General features: G+C 37.9%; 1 protein-coding gene across 1 annotated transcript; it reads left to right on the top strand.

Annotated features, from left to right (window-relative positions):
* The first annotated feature begins 621 nt into the window (after positions 1–621).
* Positions 622–26,186, top strand: LOC111518536. The gene is made up of 3 exons (XM_047012740.1): positions 622–983; positions 1,047–1,191; positions 26,058–26,186. Exons 1-3 carry the CDS (start codon positions 676–678, stop codon positions 26,184–26,186), a joined length of 582 nt encoding a protein of 193 aa, XP_046868696.1. The 5' UTR covers positions 622–675.
* The last annotated feature ends 1,423 nt before the right edge of the window (positions 26,187–27,609 follow it).

The following is a 27,609-nucleotide window of genomic DNA, read 5'->3' as shown; positions in this document are numbered from 1 at the left end:
CGGTCGTGTTTTTGCATAGCTTCTGAGTTTTTATCATAGCTCGCAAATAACTGTTAACCGTTTCACACTGTCGCGAAATAAGTGTTCTTCACTGAGACTTTGAGCAAAAGGTCTGAGAGCAACCGATTGGATTGTTCGTAAATAAATTTTGCTCGCGCTCAGTCGAAGAGCACTTTTTTCTGTTCTCTTTTGCTCTGCTCATTCCGAGACCGTTTGCTTCTGAACGACGATTCAAAAAGTCTTTTGCGCATGTATGTGTGTATGTCAAGTTTCGTGGGTTTTATGCGTCAATTTGCTTTGTGAGTTTCGATTGAGCACAGTGATTTTAACAAAATGGGACGTGAAACTAATAAAAAAGTGCATCAATTTTTTCAATTTGATGCAGTAAGCAAAAAATCAGTGTGTAAAATATGCGACGTGAAATTAGCTGGCATTCATACTACAAATTTGAAACGCCACTTGACAACTAAACATTATGAAATATTTAGAGAGTGCGACAGTGAAGAAGACACCAAAATAAAAGTTGTGAAGAAAAAAAAAATAACATATGAAACAAGTGAAGAAACAGTTGTGAATTCACTTATTAAAATTGTGACAACTGATGGAAAGCCGTTTGTATTCTTGGACAGCGAGGGATTTAGGGAAATTGTTGATCCCATTTATAATGCCCTTGGTATGAACCCAATCACATCGAGGAACATTATGAGCTTCGTGTCCGTAAGAGAACAGGCCATCAAAGACGGCATAAGGGCTTTAGTCAATGGAAAACTGTTGTCGCTAAAAATCGACGTGGCAACTAGAATGGACAAAGCAATTCTAGGTATAAATCTGCAAATTATTCACACAAATGTAAATAAGTCGGAGATTGTTGTCAAGACGTTGGGCATGATCCAGCTCACTTATTCACACACTGGGGTCTACATTAGAGACAAAATTTTAGAAATTCTTGACGATTATGGGATAACTCTGGATCAAATCTTCAGGTAAAAATGTTATTTTAGATAATTTTTAACATGTTTATTACTAAAGAAAATGTATACACACAGTGTTACCTCTGACAATGGGAGAAACATGGTCAAAGCCATAGAAATTCTTAATGACGACACGGAGGAGTCCCTTTTTAAAGATGACACTGAGAGTGAAAAATTTATGGATAAGCTTGATGACCTGAATTTGGCAAATATTCATCTTGTACGATGTGCTGCGCACACTCTTCAACTATGCGTATATGATGTTAACAAGCTGGATGAGATTAGCGAAAAAATTAGTATCTGCCGCAAATTATGCAAAACATTGCGCACTGAAACTTATAGGTAAGAAAAGTTCAAATATAATTTTTTTTTTTTATGCACATGTATAAAATAAATACTATATGTAACTTGTACAGACGTATCTTAATCGAGCACAAAAAAAATATACCAACGCTCGACGTTATCACTAGGTGGAATTCTACATACTCAATGGTGAAAAAACTACTCGAACTAAAAGAGTTTGTGGCCACTCAGAGTAGTATTGATAACGATATTGAATGGGACTGGATGGAGAAATATGTCGACGCATTCAAGGACGCATATAATGCGACTTTAAAGCTGCAAGAGGAAAAACTAGTATATAGTGAATTTTTCATTATATGGATGGAATTGAAGTTGCAGTGCGAAAACAGCAAAAATTCGATAAAAAAAAAATTGTTGGCACAAATTAAGCTGCGGGAAAGTAAGTTGCTCGAAAACGAAGCATTATTATCTGCTATATACATGGACCCGCGAGTGAACTGTATTTTAACAGATCACCAAAAATGGTTGGCAAAGCAGAACCTAAAAAAAATTGCTTTTCGCCTGTTTGAACTGAAGCACGTAAGAAGGAGTATAATTGAAGTTTAGGTCCTGTGTCCTTTATGTTATAGATGCTTTTAGATACGTGTTCTTAGTTTTAATAAGTAAAATTGTCCTCGTCATACACAAAAACCTGTTTTAAGCCATAATTGCAAACAATAAATTTTAACATAATTTTGCTTCATTATTAAAGGTTGACTCCGATCGAACTGTTGCATCGCAAACAAGTGAGGAGGTTGAACTGCATATGGACATGGAGTGCTCATTCTCATCCATACCAGAAGAAAAGTCACTTTTCTCGGCATTTTTGGATGATGTGCAAACTGTTCCAGAAGCAAAAGAAGAGCCGGTTTCTGACGCGCTTGTCAAGTTATATGCTGAAGTGGAGGACTTCGACAAAATATATCGCCGCTTACCATTAAACCAGGATATATTACATTTTTTTCAAAACGTGAAGCTTAAATCGCCACACTTGAGTGCTCTGGCGCAGGTGGTATTAGCCACTCCAGCTACTCAAGTCTCCGTTGAAAGAGCATTTTCAGCTTTGCACTTTATTTTAAGCGAGCGACGTAGTTCACTAAGTTCCCAAAACATTAATTCATTATTAGTTGTTAAGCTTAATTCAAAATAAAATACTTAAAAAAATAAAACTATTCCTGTTCTAAACAAAAAATTAGTCTGAAATACATACAATTTTTTCAAGAAGATCTAAAGTGAAATTTAATGTTGCAATTTTACACAACGTACCACTGTGCATCGAAAAGAAGACAAATAGTTGAAAAGACCGTTTGCGTTGAGTTTTTCAGTCAATCGGTCTTTTGGTGAGCCTCACTGTGTGAGCGTGAATCGTTTCACTCTTTACGCGCTGTTCACTCAAAGACCGATAAGCAAATTGCTCAACTGTTAGCGCTCAACCGAAAACCGAATCGAAAACAACCAAAGGGTCTTGCTCAGAGCGAGAGCGAGAAAGTATGATTTTTTTCGGTTGTTCTCGCGAACAGAGCGTAAGGAAAAAAACGGTTAACAGTTATTTGCAAGCTATGGTTTTTATTAATATTTATTGTTTTCTCTCAATTTTTTATTGTGCTTAGTTTGTTTACGCTTTCGCTGGTGTTGTTTACTTGACACCCTTGTGTTTTATTTTCATAATTCGACAAATTAAACAGTTTTTTCTTTTTCGTGATTAGTGTTTGGTGCATTTCATTTTTTTTTATTTTTCTCTCTCATTGCTTCTGCAGTGGGGCCTTCTGGCATTTAGCATTGCAAAAATCATAGCGTCTAAACTAATAAAGCGATTTAAAAAGCATATGATAAAGAATACCTTAAGCTTCAAAATGAATGTTTGTCAAAAGTGCTGGGTGTTCGTGGTGCTGAAATATTCAAGGTCAAAGTCAGAAAATATTGCGCTCTTCTTCTTCCTTATAAGTACCTGCAGCGCATTTTTTAGGCGAGGTTGCCTTAGTTTTATGGCTTACGCATCGCTGTCGCAGGTCTCCGCATATTGGGACTATATACATCTGTACATCTGATAGGTAAATATTTCACCTACCTAGTGTATATAGTCCGGTATTGATACTCGTTTTATTCCATCAAAGTTCAAAAAATGCCAATATTTAGTACATTTTTTAAACGCTTCTAGTTCAATAACTATTTAAGTAATTATTAAAATTTATGAAACATGCTATTAATAAAGAAAATACTTTTTAGATAAAACCAAAAAAAAGATCGAGTGTTGAAATCGCCCACTATTCAGTTTTAAAGTTGCGATTTTTTTTAAAAATTAGCATTGTTTCCTTTTCACTAAAAATGTCTCAACTTTGGACGCCTCTAACACCCATGAATCTCAACCGATTTCAAAAATTTTTCGGATTCATAATCTCTGAAGTATTTCCTATCGATTGCATATATAATTTTTGCCAAACGCGATCATGAAAAAACGTATTTTTGCAACGCTATCCGAGCAGAGGCCCATATATATATTTTTTTTTTTGCCTTGTGTTTCTTTTGGCTTTTCAATGGCTTGTTGTCCACCTACTTGCAAGCATTCTGATCGTTTTGATGATCAGTATAGAGCAATATCTTGTTGGCTCTGCGATAATCTTATTCACTTAAAATGTGCTGGACTTGCCCATCTTGTGCCAGCCGTATTGTATGGGGATCTTAGCCGTATGTATGGGGATCTTCGTTTAAAGTTTGTTTCTTTAAACAAACTGGCTAAACAGTTGTCTAACTACTGTGACTCTAGCGTACATTTATTGTCGCAATTCAAGTTTGTTCCACCTGCTGAGAAGTTGCCCAAGAAATGTACCCTTGAGTTGCCTCGCAAGCAGTCGTCAGCACTCTCTATTATCGTCTCCCATTTTACTTTCGCCTACACCATCTTCTTGTCCCTCTTTATGCTCTTCTTTTCAGATTGAAGTACCCATTACAAGCCCTGGTGTACCTCAATCTATCCCTCACGGGAACTCTGATCAATCACAGGATCATGCTGGCTCTCAACCACTTGCGGATCCCAATGCTCCTCCGCCTCCACTTACTGTAGTGCCTCATCGCAAACAATTATTTATCTCTAGGCTTGCTCCAGATACTTTTGAGTCGTCTGTGGCAGCTTACATTGGTAATATATGCCCTGCTAAAGTTTTAATTCAAAAGTTTAAGTTTTCTAGCCCCGCGAAATCTCCTCTTTTAAAATTACAGTACCAAATGAGTATTTCTCAGCTATGGGTGACACTAATTTCTGGCCAGAGGGCCACGAGTACACGAGTTTGCGCCCAATAAGCGCTCCCGTCCGTTGCCTGTCCACCTTCCTAATTTATCTTCTGCTTCAAAAAACTAATAAAGTCTAGTCTTTGCATTCATAATCAAAATGTAAGAGGACTTCTTACCAAGCTGTCGAACCTTTTCTGTAATAGCCAAACCTTTTCGGCTGACATATTAGCTTTCTCTGAAACTTGGCTTAACTCCTCTGTTTTGGATAATGAAATTCTTTCCAATAACTTTATTTCTTATAGGCTTGATCGTGTTGGTCGTCGTGACGGTGGAGTACTCATTGCTATCAACTCGAATCTGTGTTCAAGTGTTGTGCCGATTGATGTCCCCTTAGGTGTTGAGTTCATTTGCGTCGAAGTTACATGTTCTAACTTTAGCTTATATATCTCTTGTTCATATATTTCTCCAGCTTCTGATATCACGATCTACATGCACCATGCTGATGCTTTACGAACTATTTTTAGTCGTCTTAAAGATCGTGATTTTCTTACAGTTTTAGGTAATTTTAACTTGCGTAATATTTCTTGGCTTGTTAATGATAATCTATCTTTCTTAATTCCTTCATCTCAACATGTTTTTCTTGATAGCCTACTTGAATGTCCGCTATATCAGTTGAATTCTTTCCTTAACTCTTCTAAAAGAATCCTTGATCTTGTTTTTGTCTCTGGTCCCACTGTTAGTGCTGTATCCCGAACACAGCCCCTAGTGAAACCTGAAGATCCTTATCACCCTACCTACTATTTCTTACAGTTCCGTTACTAATTCATTTAATAATATCTCAAATTCTCGTCGTAGATGTTTTCGTAAAACAAATTTGAATCTTCTTAACAGCCCTATTTTTTCTTTTGATTGGTCATTTATATTTGAGTGCTGTGATATAGATTGGGCAGTGAATTTTTTTTACTCTGCTCTTAATTCTCTAATTGATAAATGCGTTCCTTATGTGAATGTCTCTACCGTCTCCAGCGCGCCAGTCTGGTTCACACGTATGCTCTCCAATCTCCGTAATATTAAATCGAGATATTTTAAAAGATTTAAAAAAACTGGTTCGCGACTTGACTATGCAAATTACTGTATAGCCAAATCTCAATTTTGTCTTTTAAACACTCAATGCTACAATAATTATATCGTTCGCTGTAAGGTTGAATTTTATAAGAACCCCAAAAGGTTTTACAACTTTGTTAATTCCAAAAGACGCTCTAATTTACTACCTTCCATCTTCAGACTTAATGACCAGACTGCTAATAATGATTCAGATATTGCAGATATGTTTGCTAAATTCTTTCACTTTCACTTCGACTTATTCTACTACTGCTTCGGATCCCACATCCTATCCCTTCTCAATCCCACATTTAAATTGTATGTTTATACCCTTGCAAAAAGGGTATATTAATTTTAGTCAGAAGTGTGCAACGTATACAAGGAAGCATCTCCGACCATATAAAGTATATATATTCTTGATCAGCACGACGAGACGAGTTCAAATAGCCATGTCCGTCCGTCCGTCCGTCTGTACGTCCGTCTGGATCAACGCAAACTCCTCCTAGGCCGTCAAAGCTACAGAGTTGAAATTTTGCATGTAGGCTTGCATATACTGCAGGGGTTGTATATCTCGGATTCAGCCGGATCGGACCACTCATATAGCTCCCATACAAACCCGCAAAGTCACGAACAGTGACTTTTCTTAATAACTTTGTTATTTTCTGAGCTATGATCATGAAATTTAATATTGGTCAGTTTATTACACCTATAAATGACTGTGCCAAATTTGATAAAGATCGGGTAACTATATCATATAGCTCCAATGGCAACAATCGGTGGAAAACAGTGACTTTGATCAATATCTCAGTTTTTTCCTATGTTAAGATTGTAGGCCGTTCTTTCGCAAATATTAGCCTTTGTAGTCAAAAGGTTTTTTTACTTTGATGGCTATATGTACGGAAAGAGTTACCAAAAAAATTGCAAGGGTACTTTGACGCGGTCGAAGTTAGCCCCGGCCCTCTGGTTTTTCCTAGTATTACTGAAGACTGTATTATCTCGAGCTTGTCATCTATGACGTCTTCCTTCATTCCCGGGCCTGATAATATACCTAGTTGCATCCTTAAAATGTGTTCGATTTCCTTATTTAAGCCTTTATCTCGGTTATTCTTTATATCGAGTGAGACTTGTAGCTTTCCTGATATTTGGAAGGAGTCTTTTATTATTCCGCTTTTTAAAAAGGGTAGCAAATCGGATGTTTCTAATTACCGTGGCATTGCCAAACTTTCGGCAATACCAAAGCTGTTTGAGAAAATTATTACGTCTTCCCTTCAACACCTATCCAGATCCACTATTTCTCCTTGTCAGCATGGATTCATGAAAGGTCGTTCGTGGCTTACCAACCTTTTAGAATTGACTACCCTTGTACACCATGGCTTCCGTAAGGCTTTCGATACGGTTGATCATTCTATGCTTCTCACGAAACTTAACATCATGGGTTTTTCCCCGAAACTATTGGCTTGGTTGAAATCGTATTTTATTGGCAGAACCCAAAAGGTGTATTTTCGTTCCTCGATATCTAAAACTGTTCGAGTTTCGTCAGTTGTACACCAAGGCAGTCATCTGGGCCCACTGTTATTTACACTGTTTATCAATGATTTGCCTTTGGCCTTGGCTCATTCACGCGTGCTCATGTTTGCGGATGACGTCAAGATTTGTTATTCCTATAATGATCCTTCTTTCCAACAGTACTTGCAATCAGATCTCGATGCGTTCTGTGATTGGTGCCACGTTAATAAATTACACCTTAATGCCTCTAAGTGTTCTTTTATGACTTTCAGTCGTTTGTCTCCGTTCCTAGCTCATTACTCTATTAAGTCTGTTAAGTCTGGGCTAAAGAATTTGATGATCCCTACGTAACAAAGGTTTTATACACTTCGTTAGTTCGACCTACTCTAGAATATTGCTATCCAGTGTGAAACCCGCAATATGATGTTCACAAGCGTAGTATAGAATCGATACAGAAGCAATTCCTTAAGTTTGCGTAACGCGGTCTTAATTGGGACCCGAGTCTTCGCCTACCTTCTTATTCTGACAGACTTCTTATTTATCTTCCTTCACTTTACAACCGTAGGCTCGTTTTTGGCATTCTCTTTCTCCATAAACTAGTCAACAGCGAAGTCATCATTTCTACTAATTTACTAGATAAACTATATTTTTGTGTTCCCTCACGTCGGACCAGAAACTTTTTTCCTATTCGCCTTAGTAGATGTCTGACTAACTACCCTCTTCACGAACTTTTTGTGTGCGGTGGTCCGCTTTGCAAATGCGGCACCTATCACCGCTCAGACAGGTTCCCTCGGTGTGCTGATGGGCCAGCCAATTGGCGCAGTACTTATTGGCAACTCAATGGCAGATCGATCTTCGCCTTTAATCTAAAGGAGGGGTCTGCTAGCGGAATATTCCAGTGTTGTTTGGGCTGTCGTACATGACGGCACGTCATCAGCAACTTGAGACAGGACAAAAGCTTCTATCTCTATCTGGACTGGAGGTCCATGCGATGACCGAATGCTTACGTGACAGACCTTCAAGGTTCTATTGACCTTTCCGTTAATGCCTGTCACCTCCTTCATGAGCCGGAACATTATTTCAGATATTGAATTGGCTTCCGAAGCCGGGTCTAATAACGCCCGTGAAGGATAAGTAGTGCCCTTGTGCCAAAAGTCCACGATAGCTGTACCTAGCATCCTATCTCGTGAGGACCTTGCCTCAGAGGTGAAATATGTCCGGACGAAATTGTGAGAACTTTTATGCGCTGGGACCGGCGTTGGACCATTCTGCGGTCGGGCGTCCTTGTGCAAGAGCGTATTGTGACGACCCTTGCATGTGAAGCAGTTATGTTCACTCGGGCAACTCTTTACTTGATGCCCTCTTGCAAAACAGTTCAGACACAGGGACTTTTTCTTTATATATGCCACCCTCTCTGGCACCGGCATCTGAAGGAAGCGGGAACATCGACGCACCGGGTGATTCTCGTTCATACAGAGATCACTGGATTTGGGCTTGGTGGTCACCTTGACTTCAAATGAATTTGCCTTTCGGGTGACTGGAAGTGGGTTTCGCGGAGGTTTGGATGTGGGAACCGAGATAGCCAGTGCAGTTGTATTTCCAACCGCTTTGAGCGTGCGAAAACGCTCGGTGAGAAAATCGAAAACCGGCCGTCTTATCTCCCAGAGATAAGCTGGGTCGGATGAGCTCAGAAGGGGTGTTCTTCGGAACATTGAAATTCATAAGTCGTAAGTCTGATCAAATCGACTCGGAATTGCCTCGTGGTGTTACCTGGGTGCTGTTGAATTCGTAGTCTCTAGGTGCTCATCAGTAACTAATTGGAGCGGCGAAGCAACTCTTGGGGTTACCAGCCCCCGAGCCAAGAAACGTTGGTCAAGACTTGAACCACTGTGCCTCGAAAATATAACACAACAACAACCCCGGCGACTTCCAGTTCTGGGGACCAACCGAGAGAGCCTATAGCAGTGCTAAACCTCGTGGGAGAGGTTCCCTGTACAGTATGTGGGCGCCTCTTCAATACTAGAAGGGGGCTAGGTGTACACATGTCACATCAACACAAAGACGCATTAGATACGCAACGTCATCGTGAAGATGTAAAACTCCGATGAAGTAAGGAAAAAGCGTGGATGATGGTGAGAAAGGAGGTGGAGTTCGAAGCAAGTGGGATTTTGAGATTTCCTAATAAGAAGGTAGCGGAAGTATTTACTCACCCTAGCTCCGAAGCAATTTAAAGTTTTTGGAAGAGGGGTGAATATAAAGCAAAACTGAAGCAGATAAGAGGGCAATCTACTCCCACCCCAGAAGCTTTGGACTTAATTACCTCACAACGTCGCCCTAGTTTAATCGAGCGACACCAGCAAGTATCATCGTTGGAAGCGTCTTGCAATCTATCGTAGATAGGGCGCAGACCGTAGGGAAGGAAACCACTCTCCAATGCGTATCCAACTATCTCCTGGAAATATTTACACCACCAAATGAACCACACAACATCCGTCCGAGCAATTCGCGAAGACCTCAAACTAGGAAACAGTTAAGACAATAAGAGTACGCACAGGTTCGGCGTCGTTGGGATAAGGATACTGGGAGATGCATTAAGTCCTTGCTTGATGGAACAGATAAGTCGGTTATGCCAAACCAACAGATAATGGAACCCTATTGGAAACAAATAATGAGAAATCCCAGCGCATGCTCTTGCGCTAACACAAGAACATTGGCTTGAGGCGGATTGGTCAGCAATAACGCCACGCGACCTGAGGGAAAATAAGTTAAAGTTGTCAAGCTCTCCGGGTCCTGACGGTATCATTCCAAGAACAGCCAGGAGTGTACCCTTGGGCATTATGCTACGCATAATGAACCTGATTCTCTGGTGCGGCAAAATACCATTCTCTACCCGGCTGGCCAGAACTATCTTCATCCCGAAGACTGTGACGGCAAATCGACCGCAAGACTTTCGTCCAATAACAGCCTTTCGATTGGCTTCTAAAGTCAACTGGGATCCAAGGCATCGGAGGCAAAAATCGGATTCCTACCTACCGATGGGTGTGCTGATAATGCGACGTTGGTTGTCACATCTTGCGGGAGCATCATAAAAGGTGGAAGTCATGTTTCCTTGAGACGGCTTTGGACTCAGTATCACACCAGGCCATTGTCAAGACTTTACAGGCCTATGGCGCTCCAGCGAATTTTGTCAGCTTTATAACAGAACAATAAAAGGGCGGCGGAACCTCCCTCAATGGGGCAGGATGGAGTTCAGAGGTGTTTATACTCGCGAATGGCGTCAAGCAAGGCGATGCCCTGTCTCCATCCTATTTAATCTTATCATTGATAGATTACTTAGGTCCTACCTCAGAGAGATTGGTGCCAGAGTCGGAAATACCATGACAAGCGCGGCAGCGTTCGCGGATGATGGGGCTTCAAACATTGTTGGATAAGTGTCCTTCATTGAAGCGTACTCAAGAGTGGAAGTATTTAGGTATCCGGTTAACTGCGGATGGGCGGGCTCGGTATAGTCCAGCAGACGATCTCGGTCCGAAGCGGTTAAGATTAACAAGCCCCCACCTCGGGATTCCGTCAATTAGATGGATGGCACCGATGCTGCGTCTGAAGCGATGGAGCAATATCAAATAGCCCCACCTCGAACGACGAATTGCAAAGGGCTCGAGATAGATTAAAGGCGGAAAATGTGCAGCTGATTTCGCGTCCAGAGATTGACGCGTATTTTGCAAACAGGTTGTACATGTCGCCGTCTCCGTAAAGCGGGTCAGTATGGCCGTATGGATGGGTGAGGAGAACCGCTTATGTAGATGGCCATAAACAAGTCACGGCACGTAGGCCATTTAAGGTAATCTCCCGTAAAGACTTCTGTGTCAATGGGTGGTAGTCGACAACCTCGTTCTGCTGATGCAGAGGTGGACCCATGACGATTCGGAGGAGTCGGCGCAGACGCTTCGTGGATAAGCTCGCTTTATCGAGCCGTGTATCGCTCGTAAACTTGGTAGCACTTGTCATATTTAGCTTGGATGGCTAAATCTTCACAGCTACCGTTTAGAGGTCGTGCTTAATGGCGTGGTAAATGAGGGGTAAAGGACTAGAAAGGGTCTGAAGCGCTCTGGAAGGAGAAGTAGTAGGACTGGTACTTCTCTGACGCGGACTTGGAGCAAAAATCGAAGTTTTGCGCGTGGCAGCAGTGATCTTAGCCCCTTTATCGTCTCTTGGGGGGCTCGTGCTCATAACCCCCGTTGGCACGGCTTGGAAATTAGTGAAATCACAAACTGGAATGCTTGTGAAAACCTGGAACGCTACCAAAACACCCAAGGAACCACTTGAAACGCTTTGAAATTAAATAAAATCCACAAACACGATTTCAGACGATTGCGATAGCTTAGAACGGTCACAAAAAAAAAAACCGAAGACCTGGCTTGGAACGCCTTGAAATTGAATAAAAATCCACACACACGATGTGGAACGGTTGGGATAACTTGCAATGGTGACGAAAAACATGAAGAACGGCTTGGAACGCCTAGAAATTGAAAAAAATACACAAACACGATTTTGGAACGGCTTAGATTTGGAGCCAAGTCGACACTTGTAAATTGCCGTCGAGTTCTGTAGTTAGTGTGCTCGCTTGGCGATCGGGCGGCCGGGGTTCGACTCCCAGCTTGGTCGAAGTTTTTCATAATGCTTTTTATTCATAATGCTTTTTATATATTTATATATTTTTTTGTGATACATTTTTATTTACTTTTTATTTTTTTTTATACCCTTGCAGAGGGTATTGTAAAATTGGTCAGATGTTCGTAACGCACAGAAGGAGGCGTTTACGACCCCATAAAGTATATAAATTCTTGATCAGCATGAGAAGCTGAGTTGATATAGCCATGTCCGCAAAATGTTTTCTTCTAGACCTATATGATATAGTGGTCCGATCCTAAGGATTTTCATACTCTATCTTACCCGGGTAATAAAAAACCCCAAAAAAAGATTTCATCCCGATAGCTCTTAAGACGGCTGAGTAAAACGCATACGCACAGACGGACGGACAGATGGACATGGCTATATCAACTCAGCTTCTCAGGTCGTAAACGCCTCCTTCTGTGCGTTACGAACATCTGGCCAATTTTACAATACCCTCTGCAAGGGTATAAAAAGTAAAAAAAAATGTATCACAAAATATATAATGAATGAATGCACAGCAACTAGAATCACTGTCTGTTCAGCTCTCTAAATTGGGAGAAATATGTGCATGCGAAACCAGATTGAGCAATGGAAAAACAGTTTTAATTGTGGCAATTTATATTTCACCGAATCAATCAATAAATAGCATCACGGAATTCATTCATGAAAATTTAATAAAGTATATACCAGAAGTATCGCGGATACTTAGAAAAGATTACGATAAAGTTCCAATGATTTTAAGTGGCGATTTTAACGTAAATTTTGCATTGGACACAGCGGTTCCTTTAATTGACTTTCTCAATAAAACATTCAGTTTAAAAATGTGTAACAATCGCACTGAATCAACAACACGATCAAAAACAACAATTGACGCGGTATTTCAAAGATATGTTGACAACAATGAAACCAAAGCATTTGTATCATATTTTAGCTATCATAAGCCACTCGTATCATTTGTTGAAATTGAAAACATTGAGGATGAATAATAATAAAATGAAGAAAATAAAAAATATGACCTTTATAGCAATATTATAATGAACCTATAATTATCCCGCTCCTAATGCTGCTTTCGTCTCATTCTCTCTCAGTTTGTTTTACGGAAGGTTTCACTTCTATCGTGTCTAACCGTTAGACGCCCTCTTTTTTTTTTTGTCTTTTGTTTTGTGTTTATTATTGTTATTATTTGTGGTTAGATAAACATCTCTGTAACTGTGACCTGTCCATAAATGTTACCTATATATTCTTTTCCAGATTTAATTTAGTCCAACAAGTTGAAGTTACAGACCAAGTTCACCAGGAAATAACCTTAAATGCAAATATAAATGTTTCATATATAATAAATTTTGACCCATTGGCTTTGTGGAATTTGCATGCAGATTTTTTTCCTCTACTTTATAAGACAAGTTGCAAAATATTCTGTATTCCAGCGAGCAGCACAGCTTCGGAAAAAACATTTTCCAACGCTAGAAATTTGATTTCAGAAAAGCGTTGTTTTATTTCTAGTAACTCAGAAAATATAAATAAAATTATGTTCTTGCACTCCAATATAAAATAGAAATAAATGTACTAAATACACATAAGCAACAAAAAAAAAGAGTTTACATTTCATTGGTTTTTGTCTCTTTCATTTCTATTATACCAATAAATGAAGTTTTTCACTTCATACTACTTGGCAAGTAAAAAACCCATCTTGCAACAAGTTTAGTTTTACAGTTCAGTTCGATGGTTGTATCTCAGTCTATTCTAACAGAACCGATGTTTGCCACACAATGAACTTAAATAAAACTTCCCAGTGTAGAGTTGTAAGTCGCTTCTTAGAAAAGAATGATTTAAAATCTCGCACAGCATTTGAGTACCAAAAAAAATATTTGGCACTAATGGGAAATAAAGATAGAAAAGTGATTGGGAACGATCAAATGATGAATAAGCATTTATCATATTATCGAAACATGAGAGCTGAAGAAAATACTAAAAATGATTTCGATAAAGATGCATTTATAGATGCATATAAAAGGTTAATTTATGGGCTTCCATACATTCAGCATTTATCTGCTAAGATCGAAGTGTTTCTTTGGTACATTGACCATATAAGACTATTTCAAAAACATTTCAAAATACATACCTTATACATAGATGCAACAGAATGTGTTGTAAGACCGCTTAACATAACGAAAAAAAGGATTCTTCTCTATTCTTTAGTGGCACACATTCCTGACTTATCGATAACCTATGGCACATGCGATTCTTTCGAATCGTTTTTCCTATGACATAGGACGCTTTTTAGGTGATTTGAATATGTCTTGTAGAAAAAATAAATTGAAAACGCCGATCTGCAAACGCATCATAACTGATGTTAGTTTCGCTCTTATTTCCGCAGTCCTCAAAGAAAACTGCTGCTATACTCTTATAGAGTACAATGAAATGTGCTATCAATATTTATATAAAGAAAGCCAAACATTTCCGGCGTTAATTGTCCAATTTTGCACCAGCCATTATGCTAAAATAATGTGTGCTGATATTGATCGCACGGTAGGCTTGCAAAATACTGCACTTAGATCTTTCTTAAGAAATGCTCTAGGAGTGGGGTACAATATTTTCGAAATAGGCGATTTTGAAGAATGGTTCCAGCATTTGATAACCATTCTTCTGTCTCGTACTTTAAATGACGTGGTTCGCAATGCCATGAAATATTTCAAAGATGACGGTTCAGTTAATTTTAAATTGCTGTTCCCAAAGAAAAACCATTGCTGGCAATAGTAGGTTACGAAAACGTTTCAGTGATATTTTAGAAGATGTCATGAATATGATTTCTGAACTGCCAGAAGAAGAGGAGCAAAATATATATTATAACTCCAAAACGGCACAAGTTGTTTTGAACAAGTACGTAGTGTTTGCTCCGTTTTGGACCAATTTGATGGGTATTTTCATTGATAAATCCAATAGACGACCCAGCAATGCTCCAATAGAATCTTTTTTTAAGACGCTAAAACAAAGTGTAATTAAAGATAAGAGAGGCATAAAATTGGGAAGATTCATTCGCAAAATGGATGAACTATTCAATTCAGTGGCGAAGCAAGTCGAACTGACTCGCCCCGATATTATGTATCTACCAATTGTACACGGTTCTGTGATTAAGGGTAAAGCCAAGAAACGCCAGATTTACTAAAAATGTCCAATAAGAAACTTTGCAATTATAGAGAACGCTGGAATAAGAAAGGACCTAAAAAGTTGAAGTCGAGTTTATTCAAAGGTGATTTTACCGGACCCAGTAGAATTCGAGATTCACACATGCAAAAGAATGAAGAATTACAACTCCAAGAAGGAAATGAAAATATAAATGATTCCTTTGACTTATCGGTTCAATTTGATCATTCGTATGCTCGCAAGACTGAACCGTTTGGAATAGAAGAAGCCTATAAGCAAATGCTTATAAGCCATTCCAAACTTATTAGTTGTACTGCAAATAATGTAAAGTTTTACATTTTGCAATGCAAAACCCTTTTTGAATATGTGCATGGTACCCATGCCCAAGGTTTCTTGTACAATATCGAACTCGACGATATTGTTCCCTTGTTGGGTAAATCTTGGCTATCAAACTTTATTATTGATGCAGCTTTGACTGCAATTATCTTTGATCAGAACGATAGCAGTATCGTCAATGTTCCATGCCAAGTCGAGCTGCATTAAGCAATAAATAACAATCAAAAATTAATTAAAAAACCCTTCAAACATTATAGTTATACCTCATTGAGATGAGAACCATTTCTATGTTTTGGTATTGAATAAAGAAAAGTTGGAGTTCGCTGTCTTAAATCCATTTGGAAAGGATTTTTTAACTTCAAAGCTTATAAAATATTACCAAGGGTTCCTTAAAAACTATATATCTCTAGAAATTAATCAGGATATACAAAGGGATAATTATAATTGTGGTATTTTCATACTGCAATATGCAGAGTGCTACATTCAAAATAAAGCTTTGACAAATTTATTACCTCCTGCTTTGTTTAGAGAAGACATTTTTCAAAAATTGATTGGCTGTAGTGATGCAATTTTGGAAACTTGTCTGCATTGTTCATGCACGACATCTGACGCCCACTGCATTAGATGTAACAGGCATATTTGCATTAATTGCCATACAAATTTCCATACAATAGCTAAAACAGATTTAATTTGTAAGCTACGTGAGGCATAAGTCACCTCGCAAAAACCAAAAATGAAAAGACCTACTTATCCGTTACTTATGTACTTAAATTATCAGAAAGATTATCACATTCGGAATGTTATGACAAAGATCAACTAAAAATAGCACACAAACCTGACAATACCCTCAACCATATATTCAACAAAACAGAATCCAAGGTAGAGACGACGAATAGAAGTAATGTAATATACAAAATTCCATGCAACGGGCAAGGAAACATACCACGTAATAATATATACAGACATGTTCAAAAGTATTTTCACTTGTTGTTGTTGTTGTAAGTCTGATATGCAAAAGATGCACACCGTTAGAAAGTTTAGTCTGTCTAGAACCAAATGAAAGAAGAAAGGAAAAAGATAACGGTACATATGACATACTAAAGCAAACCAAAGATTACCGCTCTCTTTTCAAAATTATTTGAGCATATTTTATGTGTGTCATAATTATTTGAGCAGTGCAAAAGTAACATTTATTCTTTGATTGGCGTCCGCAAAGTGCAGTCATATTAATTTGCTGATGTCTCAAAATTAAAATGGTGAAAACCAAAGAACTTTCCGTTGAGGTTCGATCGGAGATCGATTACCTCCGCATCGGCCTTGGTAAAGATGTACAAAATTTCACGTAATACTGTGTACTATTTGAACAAAAAAAAGATAACCAAGGAGATTTGAACAATTTAAAAAGATCTGGACGAAAACGTGCACTTGATCCGAGGCAATGCAGACGAATATTGGGAGAAATTGCAGAGAATCCATCAATAAGTCCTGTAAAAGTCGCAGCGGCTTCAGAAAATTTAATTGAAAAGAAAGTCAGCAGCTCCACTATCTATCGCAGGATGAAAGAAATTAATATAAAAACGTACGTGGTCCGCAAGATTGTTGACATTAGCCCAGCAAATAAAGTAAAACGACTGGAGTTTGCTTTAAAATACATACAAAAGCCTGTAGAGTTTTTTTTGCGCTTATCAACTTTTATTTTTTTCTCGCGATTAAATACTTTTACATAACTCTTAAATTATCGGTTTAATTAATAATAATTACAACATCCGAATTATATTTTCATTTCGCGAATTCTTGCTGCCGTTTTTGTTTAAATTTAAATAAAATCAAAACTTTCAACAATACTGGCGTTAGCGGTGTTGTTGTTTTGTTTATCTCTTTTGCTTTTGTGTCTTTACCGTTTTAACTAACTCTCGCTCTCTCGCGTACAAATTGCTGTTGCATGTGTTCAATTTGACGCGCTCTCCCGCTCTTTCCTATTCTTGATTGATTTGCGCTCTCGTCTTTTGCCTACCCGCGACTCTGTGATACGTGTTTTTATTTTTGTGTTTTCATTTCTTTTTATTCTTTAGTTGTGAAGGCTTACTCTGCACATTAACCCTTGTGTCAGAACTGGTCAGTATATTCTTATACACAGATTTTTTACCTTTAGAATTTTTATTTTTTATTTTTTTGTATTTCCTTTTGTAATTAAATTAAACTTTTGATAAAATGGTTGTCTGCTCAAAAAATAATTGCATAGTTGCCACTAATGCGGTTGACTCCCATGATTATATTCTTTGTTGGTTGTGTGACAATGCGGTTCACGTTAAGTGTGCAGGTTACACAGGCAGAATCAAGGAGTCTATTGCTAAAGGTGGTGGCTTAAAATATGGATGTGATGCTTGCCGGGAGGTCGAGAATGAGTTGCGCTCTTTCATGAGGCGGACTAGAGATAGTTTTGACACTTCAAGGGCAGGTTTTAATAAACTCCAAGCGGAGTTTACTGCGGTGGAGACTCAGTTCAGAAGTTTATCGCTTATGAATGAGTCTCCGAAACGTAAAATGACCAGTCCTTGGGGTGTTTCTGTATCTGTAGATCCGCCAGCGTCTCTTATCGTCCCCGACCGGTCTCATGCACCGTCCACTCCTAATGTACAGCAATTGATATCGTTTAAGAGCCCGGTTGTGAATGCTATTAGTAATGAATTACCGGTATCACCTGGGAATGATCTCTTAGAAACGATGCCTATTGTAGTGTCCGATGTGTCTGGGCAATTACCCATTCCAATGGAAATTGCCGATAGTTCTAAAAGTATCGAGGGCCCCGTGAACAAGTTGACTGCTGCGGTGGGTGACTTGTCCAACGTTACTGCTGCGGCTGACGCTTCGGGACCGCGGCCTCTCGTTGGCATACCACCAAAGAAACATATATTTGTTTCTAGGCTAGACCCTGTTGTCACATCTGATGATGTAATAGCCTATATTCGGAAGAAAGTTAACGTCTCGAATATTGCGGTGGAGAAGTTTAAATTTTCTTATTCTCGGGACATTTCGTCCTTTAAAATTAGTGTTTCTGCCAATATCTTCGACACTATATGTCGAGAAGATTTTTGGCCTAAACATATAATAGTTAAGGAATATACTGTAAAAAAGAAAAATCGGCAACCGATTCGCTTGCCTACAACAACAACTAATACTATTCCTGCCACATCAGCATCTGCTGGTGTGTCAAAAAACTAGCTTCGTCCCTTAACCTGGGTTACCAGAACGTTAGAGGACTGAAATCTAAACTTCCTAATCTGTATGTAGATAGTCTTTCTTTTGAGCATAACATTCTAGCTTTTACAGAGACGTGGCTAAAACCTGATATTGCTGATGCATCGGTTTTTTCCACAAACTTTTCTATTTTCAGACGTGACCGGATTTCTCGCATAGGTGTTGGCTTTCTGATAGCTGTTGATGCTGCTTTATCATCTGAAATGATTCAATTTTCTAGTACCCAGGAGATTGAGTTTGTCGGTGTTAAAGTAAATTTTAAATCTTTTAATGCTTTCATTACTTGTTCCTATATTCCACCATTGTCAGACATGGTGGTATATTTAAATCATTTAGAGGCAATTCAGTTTGTCTCCTCTTTAGTTTCGAGTCAAGACATGCTCATAGTTGTAGGTGATTTTAATTTACCCGCTTTAGCATGGTCACTAACAGATGAATCTACCACGTTGTTGCCCTCTTTGTCACATGACTTTATTGATGGCCTTCTAGGCTTATCTTTATCCCAAGTCAATCCTGTCTTAAATTCTAATGGAAAATCGTTAGATCTTATTTTTGTATTGGATTCTTCTTATTGTGAGGTTTCTAGGATCGAACCATTTGTTCTTCCAGAAGACAAATTTCATCCTACATTAAATTTAAAAATTGATTTGCCCTTGCTTTCACCATTACTTGGTTCAAATGAGTTACCACTAAGTAGGTGCTTTCGTAAGACTGACTTTGCCAGCCTTAATGAAAACATTGCTACTACCGATTGGTCTTATCTGTACAATTGTAGTGATATGAACTCGGCTGTTCGTTTTTTTTATGATACTCTGAATTCACTCTTTGATATTTGTGTGCTCCTTGGTAGGCTGGAGCGGCTTAACAAACCTCCCTGGTTCTCTCGCGAGCTATCCAATTTGAAAAATGTGAAGACACGATATTATAAGAAGTTTCAAAAATACGTCGTTCATCAGATTATGCTCTGTATACAGTCACTCGTTCAAAATTCATGATGCTTAATACACAATGCTATACGAATTATCTTTAGCGGTGTAAGCTTCAGTTTTCTATAATTTTGTTAATTCTAAACGTAAGACCTCTGTGCACCCATCTTTTTTGTCTTTTCAAAATAAAAAAGCGAGCACTGATCAGGCAATTGCCGATATGTTTGCGAGTTTTTTCAAAACAACTTATTCCTCAACGGAATATCGAGCAAGTCCGTATCCTTATCATTTAAAAAAGGCTAATTGCATTTTCAATCCAATGATTGATGAAAGTTCTATTCTTACCGAACTTAAATTAGTTAAACCTGTTTATTCTCCGGGGCCTGACGGTCTTCCTGGATGTGTACTCAGGTTCTGTGCAAACGCATTATGTAAACCCATTTTAAAATTGTTTCTATTGTCTGTAGAATCTTCCTCTTTTCCATCTATTTGGAAGGAGTCGTATATTATTCCTCTGCATAAAAATGGCAAAAAGTCCGAAGCCTCTAACTATAGGGGTATCTCAAAATTGTCCGCTATTCCGAAAGCTTTTGAGAAAATTATAACTTCTCAATTGCAACATTTTTGCAGCTCTATTATTTCGCCATCCCAACATGGGTTTGTGAAACGTAGATCTACAACCACTAACCTTTTAGAATTTACATCAATAATTATCAAGGGGTTCAAAAATGGTAAACAAACTGATGTCATATACACTGACTTCAGCAAAGCCTTTGATTCCGTTAATCATACCCTATTACTTTCTAAGCTGAGCGACATTGGGTTTCCACCCCTTTTCCTTTCTTGGGTTCGAGAATATTTAACAAATAGAAAAAAGAAGGTACTTTTTAAGTCTTCCTTTTCCGTTTCCATTTCTGTGACTTCTGGTGTACCTCAAGGTAGTCATCTTGGCCCTCTGCTCTTCACACAATTTATTAACGATCTTCCATCAGTCATTGTTCATTCGCGTGTGCTTATGTATGCTGACAATGTCAAGCTTTGTCTTTCTTATAAAGATACAGATTCATTTAGTCGGCTACAAGCTGATCTTAAAAACTTTCAATCCTGGTGCCAGTTTAATCTACTAAATCTTAACACTACCAAATGTAAGGTAATGACTTTTTTTCGTAACTCTCCTCAACTGGTCACTTATTTTATAAACAACAGCCCTTTAGAACGTCTAAATAATATGAATGATTTGGGCGTACTTATGGACCATAAGTTAAATTTTAACACCCATATTTCCACCACGGTCGCAAAGGCCATGAGTGTCCTGGGTTTCATTAAAAGATGGTCAAAGAATTTGATGACCCCTATACAACTAAAGTTCTTTTTACTTCGCTTGTCCGTCCTATTTTAGAGTATGGATCTTGCATTTGGTCACCTCAATACGAGTCGCACCAGATTAGACTAGAATCCGTTCAAAAGCAGTTCTTGCTATTTGCTCTTCGTGGCTTAAGCTGGGATCGCAATGTCAATTTGCCTTCGTATTCTAGTAGACTTCTCTTGATTAACCTTCCGTCCCTAACTAACCGTAGAATTATGCTTGGTGTCATTTTTATGCACAAGCTCCTAATTGGTGATATCGACTCGCCTGAGTTATTAGCTCAGGTGAATCTGTCGGTACCATGTAGACGGAGTAGACATCCTTTAATACCTTTATCCCTTAGTCGTTGTTCTTCCAACTATGCTATGCATGAACCTTTTAGGGTCCTCTGCTCTGATTACAATCTTCTATCCCCTGTAATCGGCTCAGAGTTTTCTATTAATATGCTTAAAACATCTATCCTATCCCATTTAGTTAATAGATAGCTATAGTATTATGTGTTTGTCTGTCTTTTCTATTGTGTATTTTGTCCACGCGATTCGTGCCGTGCGTTATACGGCTGCACCCCTCGGTCGGTCGGGTGGGAGGTGGGCAGTTATCTGCTTGGGCTCGCGCGTAACAGGCTTTGTCCTGGTGTCGTAGGGGCCACTTGAACGTACTGCGCATAGTATCGTCAACGTCCGCTATGTAAAAAAGACTAATGTTTATTTGTGTATTGATGAATTGAGTTGCAGGAAAAGAAATTTCAAAAAAAATAAATAAATAAATATATCACAGCAACAATAAAACAGCTTCATAATCAAGTCAATCGTCAAGCTGCATAATACACGCTGCAATCTGCTCTGTATGACGGCGAAATTCAAATGGCATCAAGAAGTCTCGGTTCCGCTGCATTCCGTGAATTCGCTCTCTCAAACTGTGCACAGCGTTTTCTCTCGCTTTGCTCGATGTCACGGCAGCTCAGTTTTGAGCAGCCTATTCGCTTGCCTTGCCCACTGGCGCCGCTGACCGAAGTAAGTTTCGGTCATCACTTTTCTGAGCGCAACCAATCATAGAAGAGATCTACTGACCAATCAGATTCTTTCTACGAACGAAAAAATGTAATTTGATTAAAATGACGGCGGACACAGTATTGTATAAGACTCAAAATAGATTTAGTTCCAGAGTTGTGCCATGGCATGGCATCATTACTCAATCATTACTTTTTTATTAACACTGAAATGAATTGATGCTAATAAAATTGTCATTTTGATAAAATACAAAAAGTATTATAATTCGGAAAAGATAAATCTATATTTATAAAAATCAAAGAAGCTAACATCGGCTATGCCGAAGTTTATATACCCTTGCAGTCCTTGGTAATAATAATTTTACATGTTCAAAATTTGTTTTCTGCAACTCAATTCATCAATATACAAACAAAACAATTTTACTCTCTATTTTACAATTTGTTCTTCTTCCCTCATTCCCAAAGCAAAGCCACGCACGCATACACATACAGTTTATATAGAGTTGCGTCTGTGTGTGTATGCATGTACTCTGTTGATGACGAAAGACGTAGTAGCGCTGCCGGCAGAGCTGGGAGCAGAGCCGATTATTATATTGACTGTAACTTGTGTTATATTTATCAAAAATCCAATTTTTGTGTTCTGGGGTTTTATATCCAATATTATCACATACGTAAATTTCATGGCATACTCCAATTTTTATGAAAGTGTTTCTTCTAGTTCTTCTAGACCTATATGATATAGTGGTCCGATCCTGATGGTTTTCATACTTTATTTTTCCCGGGTAATAAAAAAATCCCGAAAAAAATTTCAGCCCGATAGCTCTTAAGACGGCTGAGTAAAACGCATATGCACAGACGGACGGACAGACGGACATGGCTATATCGACACAGCTTCTCATGCTGATCAAGAATACAAACATCTGACCAATTTTATAATACACTCTGTAAGGGTATAAAAATGTTGTGTGAGTTCAATCGCTATGCATTCAGAAACTACAGAACTGATTGCGTTCAAATTTTGATACACTGCACATTGGGTAAAATTCCCAAAATTTTGGCATAAATTAAAAAAATTTTTTTTGGAAAATCTGATTTTTTTTATTTGTTTCTAATTAAAAACATTCCAATAAGTGTAAAAATTATTTTTAAAAATTTTTAGGGAGCGCCCTTAATGTTTTACGCTTATTCAAAGTCAGCTGTTTTAGGGTTGCATTGGTTATCGAAAAAAACGCGGGAAAGCTTCTTTGACTTTCAAAGTAAACAAAACAAAAGTATTTGCATTTGTGAAAAAGTTTTATCATGGAAAAAATCCACGAAGGTATGTAAAATGAGATGTTTGTGTAGATTTTGTAGTTTTTGTTATTTATTGTCCAATTGTCCAATGTGTTGCAATGTGTATTTATAGATCAAAACTAAAACTTGTTTGTGTGTTTCGTCTGGCCTAACTTTTGAAGCGTGAAAAGGTTAGAAAATGTATAAATAACAGGTTGTACACTAATCTTCGACTAATTCAATACTGAAAAGGCAATACTTCTCATATTTGCCCCTTTTCGAAATAATCGACATGTTGCAGTTACACACGAGTTCTGCCATTCCATTTTGTTGGAAGTGTGGAACAGCAACAGTCGCGAAGAAAACGCTGTTCAAAACTATATTGTGCAGCAAATAGGTCAGGAAAATCTATCAATGGATCAACAAAATGTAAGCTTAAAGTAAAACAATTCGTCAAATTCATCAAATTTAATTTGCCAAAATGCAATCGGATGGTGGAACGCTTTAAAACAAAGCACAAACGTTGGCTGGAGTCAAGTATCAAAGTTACTTCGAGTGATAGAACACTTGAAAGAGCAGGTCGAAAGCATTTAAACTATAACGATGCAGGTCCTCGTTTAAAACGGAAATTAGCATCTGAACTTGCTTCACAGAACGACAACTCGACTCCTCTTTTAATACATGCCGCATTGCTTTCGTCAAAAAAATTAAAAGAGACAGATACATCCTTTGTTCTGAAAAAAGCCATGAGCAACGAGAACTTAAGTGAGATTAAAAAAAAACTGGAGAAACGTGACCCATTGCCACTAAGTGTTGATGAAGCATTAGCTTTTCTGATTGAAAACGGATTGACTAAACAGCAATACCTGAGCATCAGGGCCCTTAACAAACAGCAAGGATGTGACATTTATCCACCTTACGCAAAAGTGAGAGAAAGTAAGCTGAAATGTAGACCTGAAGAAATCATGTACTCCGAAACTAAAGTGGAAGTCCCGTTTCAAAATTTATTAAACCACACAGTGGATCGTATTCTGGAGATGCAGCAAGACGTTCTTGAAATATCCAATTCTTCACGTTGTACATTGATGTTAAGCTACGGCTTCGATGGTTCTACTGGACAAGGCATTTACAAACAGAAATTTCAGGAAAATGACCTTATCGGATTAGACCATTCACTATTTGTTACAACGATGATCCCATTAGAATTGGTTGATGAGTTCAATCAAGTCATTTGGCGTAATTCTACTCCACAATCTGTAAGATTTTGTCGGCCATTAAAACTTCAGTTTATTAAGGAAACAACCGAACTCATACTACAAGAAAAATCTAATTTGGATGAACAGATAAAAAATCTTCAAAGTCATTTGTATATTTTCAAAGAAAAAAGGATCCTCGTTGATTATAAACCCCACATGACGTTAATTGACGGAAAAGTTTTAAACGTGTTAACTGGTACGAATTCATGCCAAGTATGCCCATTATGTGGAGCAAAGCCAAGTCAAGTGCTAAAGACCTTTGACTTCAAATCAGGAATATTTGTTGTTAATTCCAAAAGTCTGCAATATGGAATTAGCCCTCTACATGCATGGATTAGATTTCTGGAGTTTGTATTGAAAATATCATACAGACTAGAAATAAAACCAGAGGGCCGGGGCTAACTTCGACCGCGTCAAAGTTTGTATACCCTTGCAACTTTTTTGGTAACTCTTTCCTTTTCAAAGTGGAAAAACTTTTTATCTAAAAAGGCTAATGTTTGCGAAAGAACGGCCTACAATCTTGGCATAGGAAATATCGAAGATATTGATGAAAGTCACTGTTTTCAACCGATCGTGCGATATAGCTATGGGAGCTATATGATCTTGATCAAATTTGGCACAGTCGTTTATATGTGTAATTAACTCACCAATATTAAATTTCACGACAATAGCTCAGAAAATAACGAAGTTATTAAGAAAAGTCACTGTTCGTGACTTTGTCATTTGTATGGGAGCTATATGATATAGTGATCCGATCCGGCTGAATCCGAGATATACAACGCCTGCAGTATATACAAGCTTACATGCAAAATTTCAGCTCTGTAGCTCTTACGGTCTAGGAGGAGTTTGCGTTGATCCAGACGGACGGACAGACGGACAGACGGACGGACGGACGGACGGACATGGCTATATAAACTCGTCTCGTCATGCTGATCAAGAATATATATACTTTATATGGTCGGAGATGCTTCCTTCTATGCGTTGCACACTTCTGACCAAAATTAATATACCCTTTTTGCAAGGGTATAAAAATGGCGTGTTAAGGGATCTGAAAAGGAAGAAATAAATCAACGAAAACAGTACATCCAAAAAAGGCTTTGGAATGAAATGGGTCTTAATGTGGACAGTCCCAAACAAAATGGAAGTGGGAATACAAATGATGGCAATACAGCACGAAGAGCTTTTGAAAATGTTAATACTTTCTCAAGCATTTTAAGTTTTGATAAGGAAATTCTTAAAAACTTTTATATAATATTAATTGCTATCTCTTGCGAGTATAAAGTGAACTCCAGAAAGTTTAAGGATCTATGTGAGAAGACATTTAACATGTATTTAGGCAAATATTTTTGGTATCCAATGCCTCCAACTATACACAAAATTTTGGTGCATGGTCATCAAATAATGGACACCTGTATACTTCCGGTTGGAGTTTTGGGAGAAAACGCTTCTGAAGCTCGAAATAAAATTTATAAAAACGATCGAAAATCACATGCTAGAAAGTGCAGCCGGTTGGAAAATATAAGTGATGTATTCAACAGAGCACTTGACTCATCTGACCCACTTATTTCAAGCCTTAATTTAAAAGCACGAGCTAAAGCAAATAGGAAGAAGAAAATACCCGCAGAAGTTCTTGAACTTTTAGAGGAACATTCTTACGAATCTTCTAAGACACTTGGAAAGAATGCTGTTTCTACAGAAAGCCAAGAAGAGGAATATGATTCCCAGGATGATGAAGACACTGAAGTTAATTGTATTGAGTTGGAAGAAGAAGAATCAGAAGAAGAAGATGATGAATAAGTTGAAGTATTTGCCCAGGTAAGAAAAGCAAATTGAAAAAATATTTGATTGACCTATGCTAATCTATTTTGTTTTTTCTAGCAATCTAAATGAATCAAAACTAGCCTTAATGTAGACATCTAAGTACATAAATATATTTAATGTTTAATAAAATATATATATAATATATATATAGGTTATAATATAATTAACATAGCATATACACAACGAATATGTAAGCAACAATATTAATTTTAATATTAAAATATATTTTTAAAAAAGGGCGGGGGTGTGGGCGTGGCCAATTTCAAAATCCGAAATTACTAAAAACTCATACTAATATACATAAAAAATTTCAGGCTTCTATCTCTTCAGGGACAATTAATGCCAAAAATTCGGCCTTTTTACCCACAGTGCACTGTGTAATATATGTAAGTATAATCATATGTTAAGTAGAAGTAATAAAACTCACCACCTGTTTTGAACTCTTTTCCACACCATCTTGAGGTAGAGTTCGTGGCGCGCATTCTTTTAAGTGGTTCCCCAGAAGGCCTAATCCACTATTCTATCTATTGAGCAAGCAATGAATTTATTATTATTTTAGGTATGCCATTTGCAAATAGAAAAGGCAAATATTCCCCCACCCAATTCAAAAAGGAATGCCCCCCACCCATTGCTTTGTATGTTCATTGCTCACATAGCTTGCAAATTAAATCGGACAAAATACAGCGTATAGGTCTTTTAAGTACTTAGTACACAGAAACCTATTGCATCTCATGCAACTATCAAATTGCAATCCAGATGCCCCACTTGAGCAATGTAAGCAGGTATTTAGTACTGCATCACTGCAGTTGACTAACTTTTTAAAAACATCTTTTCTGAATTCACTTGGGGATGTTAAATTTGTAAATGCTGTGTCTTGTATATAGCATTTTGCATATTGCAAAATGAAGCCCCAACAATTAAAAGAATTCCTTTGGATATCATGAAAGACCGCAGCTTGTCTATATTCTCCAAGTAAATTGGAATAATGCCTAATAAACTTCGCGGCTTTAGGAGTGTGACCAAAAGGATCCAAAAAGGTGAATTCCAATTTATTTTGTTAATAAATAGAGTGAAGAAATGGTCCTTATAGCAATGAGGAACAATTATTAGCTTCTGCGAGCTTTTTAATGCATCTTTTATAAAAATGCTATTTTGAAATAGATTATTTCTGTTTTGGCATGGAATATTGATGATACTGCTATCGTTGTGATCGAAAAAGATCGAAGTCAAAACAGCATCAACAATGAAGCCAAGAGTTACCCAACAATGTGATAATATTGTCCAATTCAATATTGTACGGGAAACCTTGAATAATAATAAATAAACTGCAAACCAAAATTCTTTTAGTAAAGTTTAGCAATGCAACTATTCAGATTTGAATGGCTACCGATTATTGCCT

The sequence above is a fragment of the Drosophila willistoni genome, unplaced genomic scaffold (genome assembly GCF_018902025.1).
Source record: "Drosophila willistoni isolate 14030-0811.24 unplaced genomic scaffold, UCI_dwil_1.1 Seg251, whole genome shotgun sequence".
NCBI classification, from domain to species: domain Eukaryota; kingdom Metazoa; phylum Arthropoda; class Insecta; order Diptera; family Drosophilidae; genus Drosophila; species Drosophila willistoni.
This window is presented reverse-complemented; position numbering and strand designations above follow the sequence as displayed.

What these genes read in the sequence shown, in the direction of transcription:
- LOC111518536 (XM_047012740.1), top strand. Translation starts at nt 676, where the DNA reads ATGAACCCAATCACATCGAGGAACATTATGAGCTTCGTGTCCGTAAGA. An exon ending in ACTCTGGATCAAATCTTCAG is followed by an intron (nt 984 to 1,046) that starts GTAAAAATGTTA and finishes GTATACACACAG; the next exon opens with TGTTACCTCTGACAATGGGA. An exon ending in ATTTGGCAAATATTCATCTT is followed by an intron (nt 1,192 to 26,057) that starts GTACGATGTGCT and finishes GAATCTTCTAAG; the next exon opens with ACACTTGGAAAGAATGCTGT.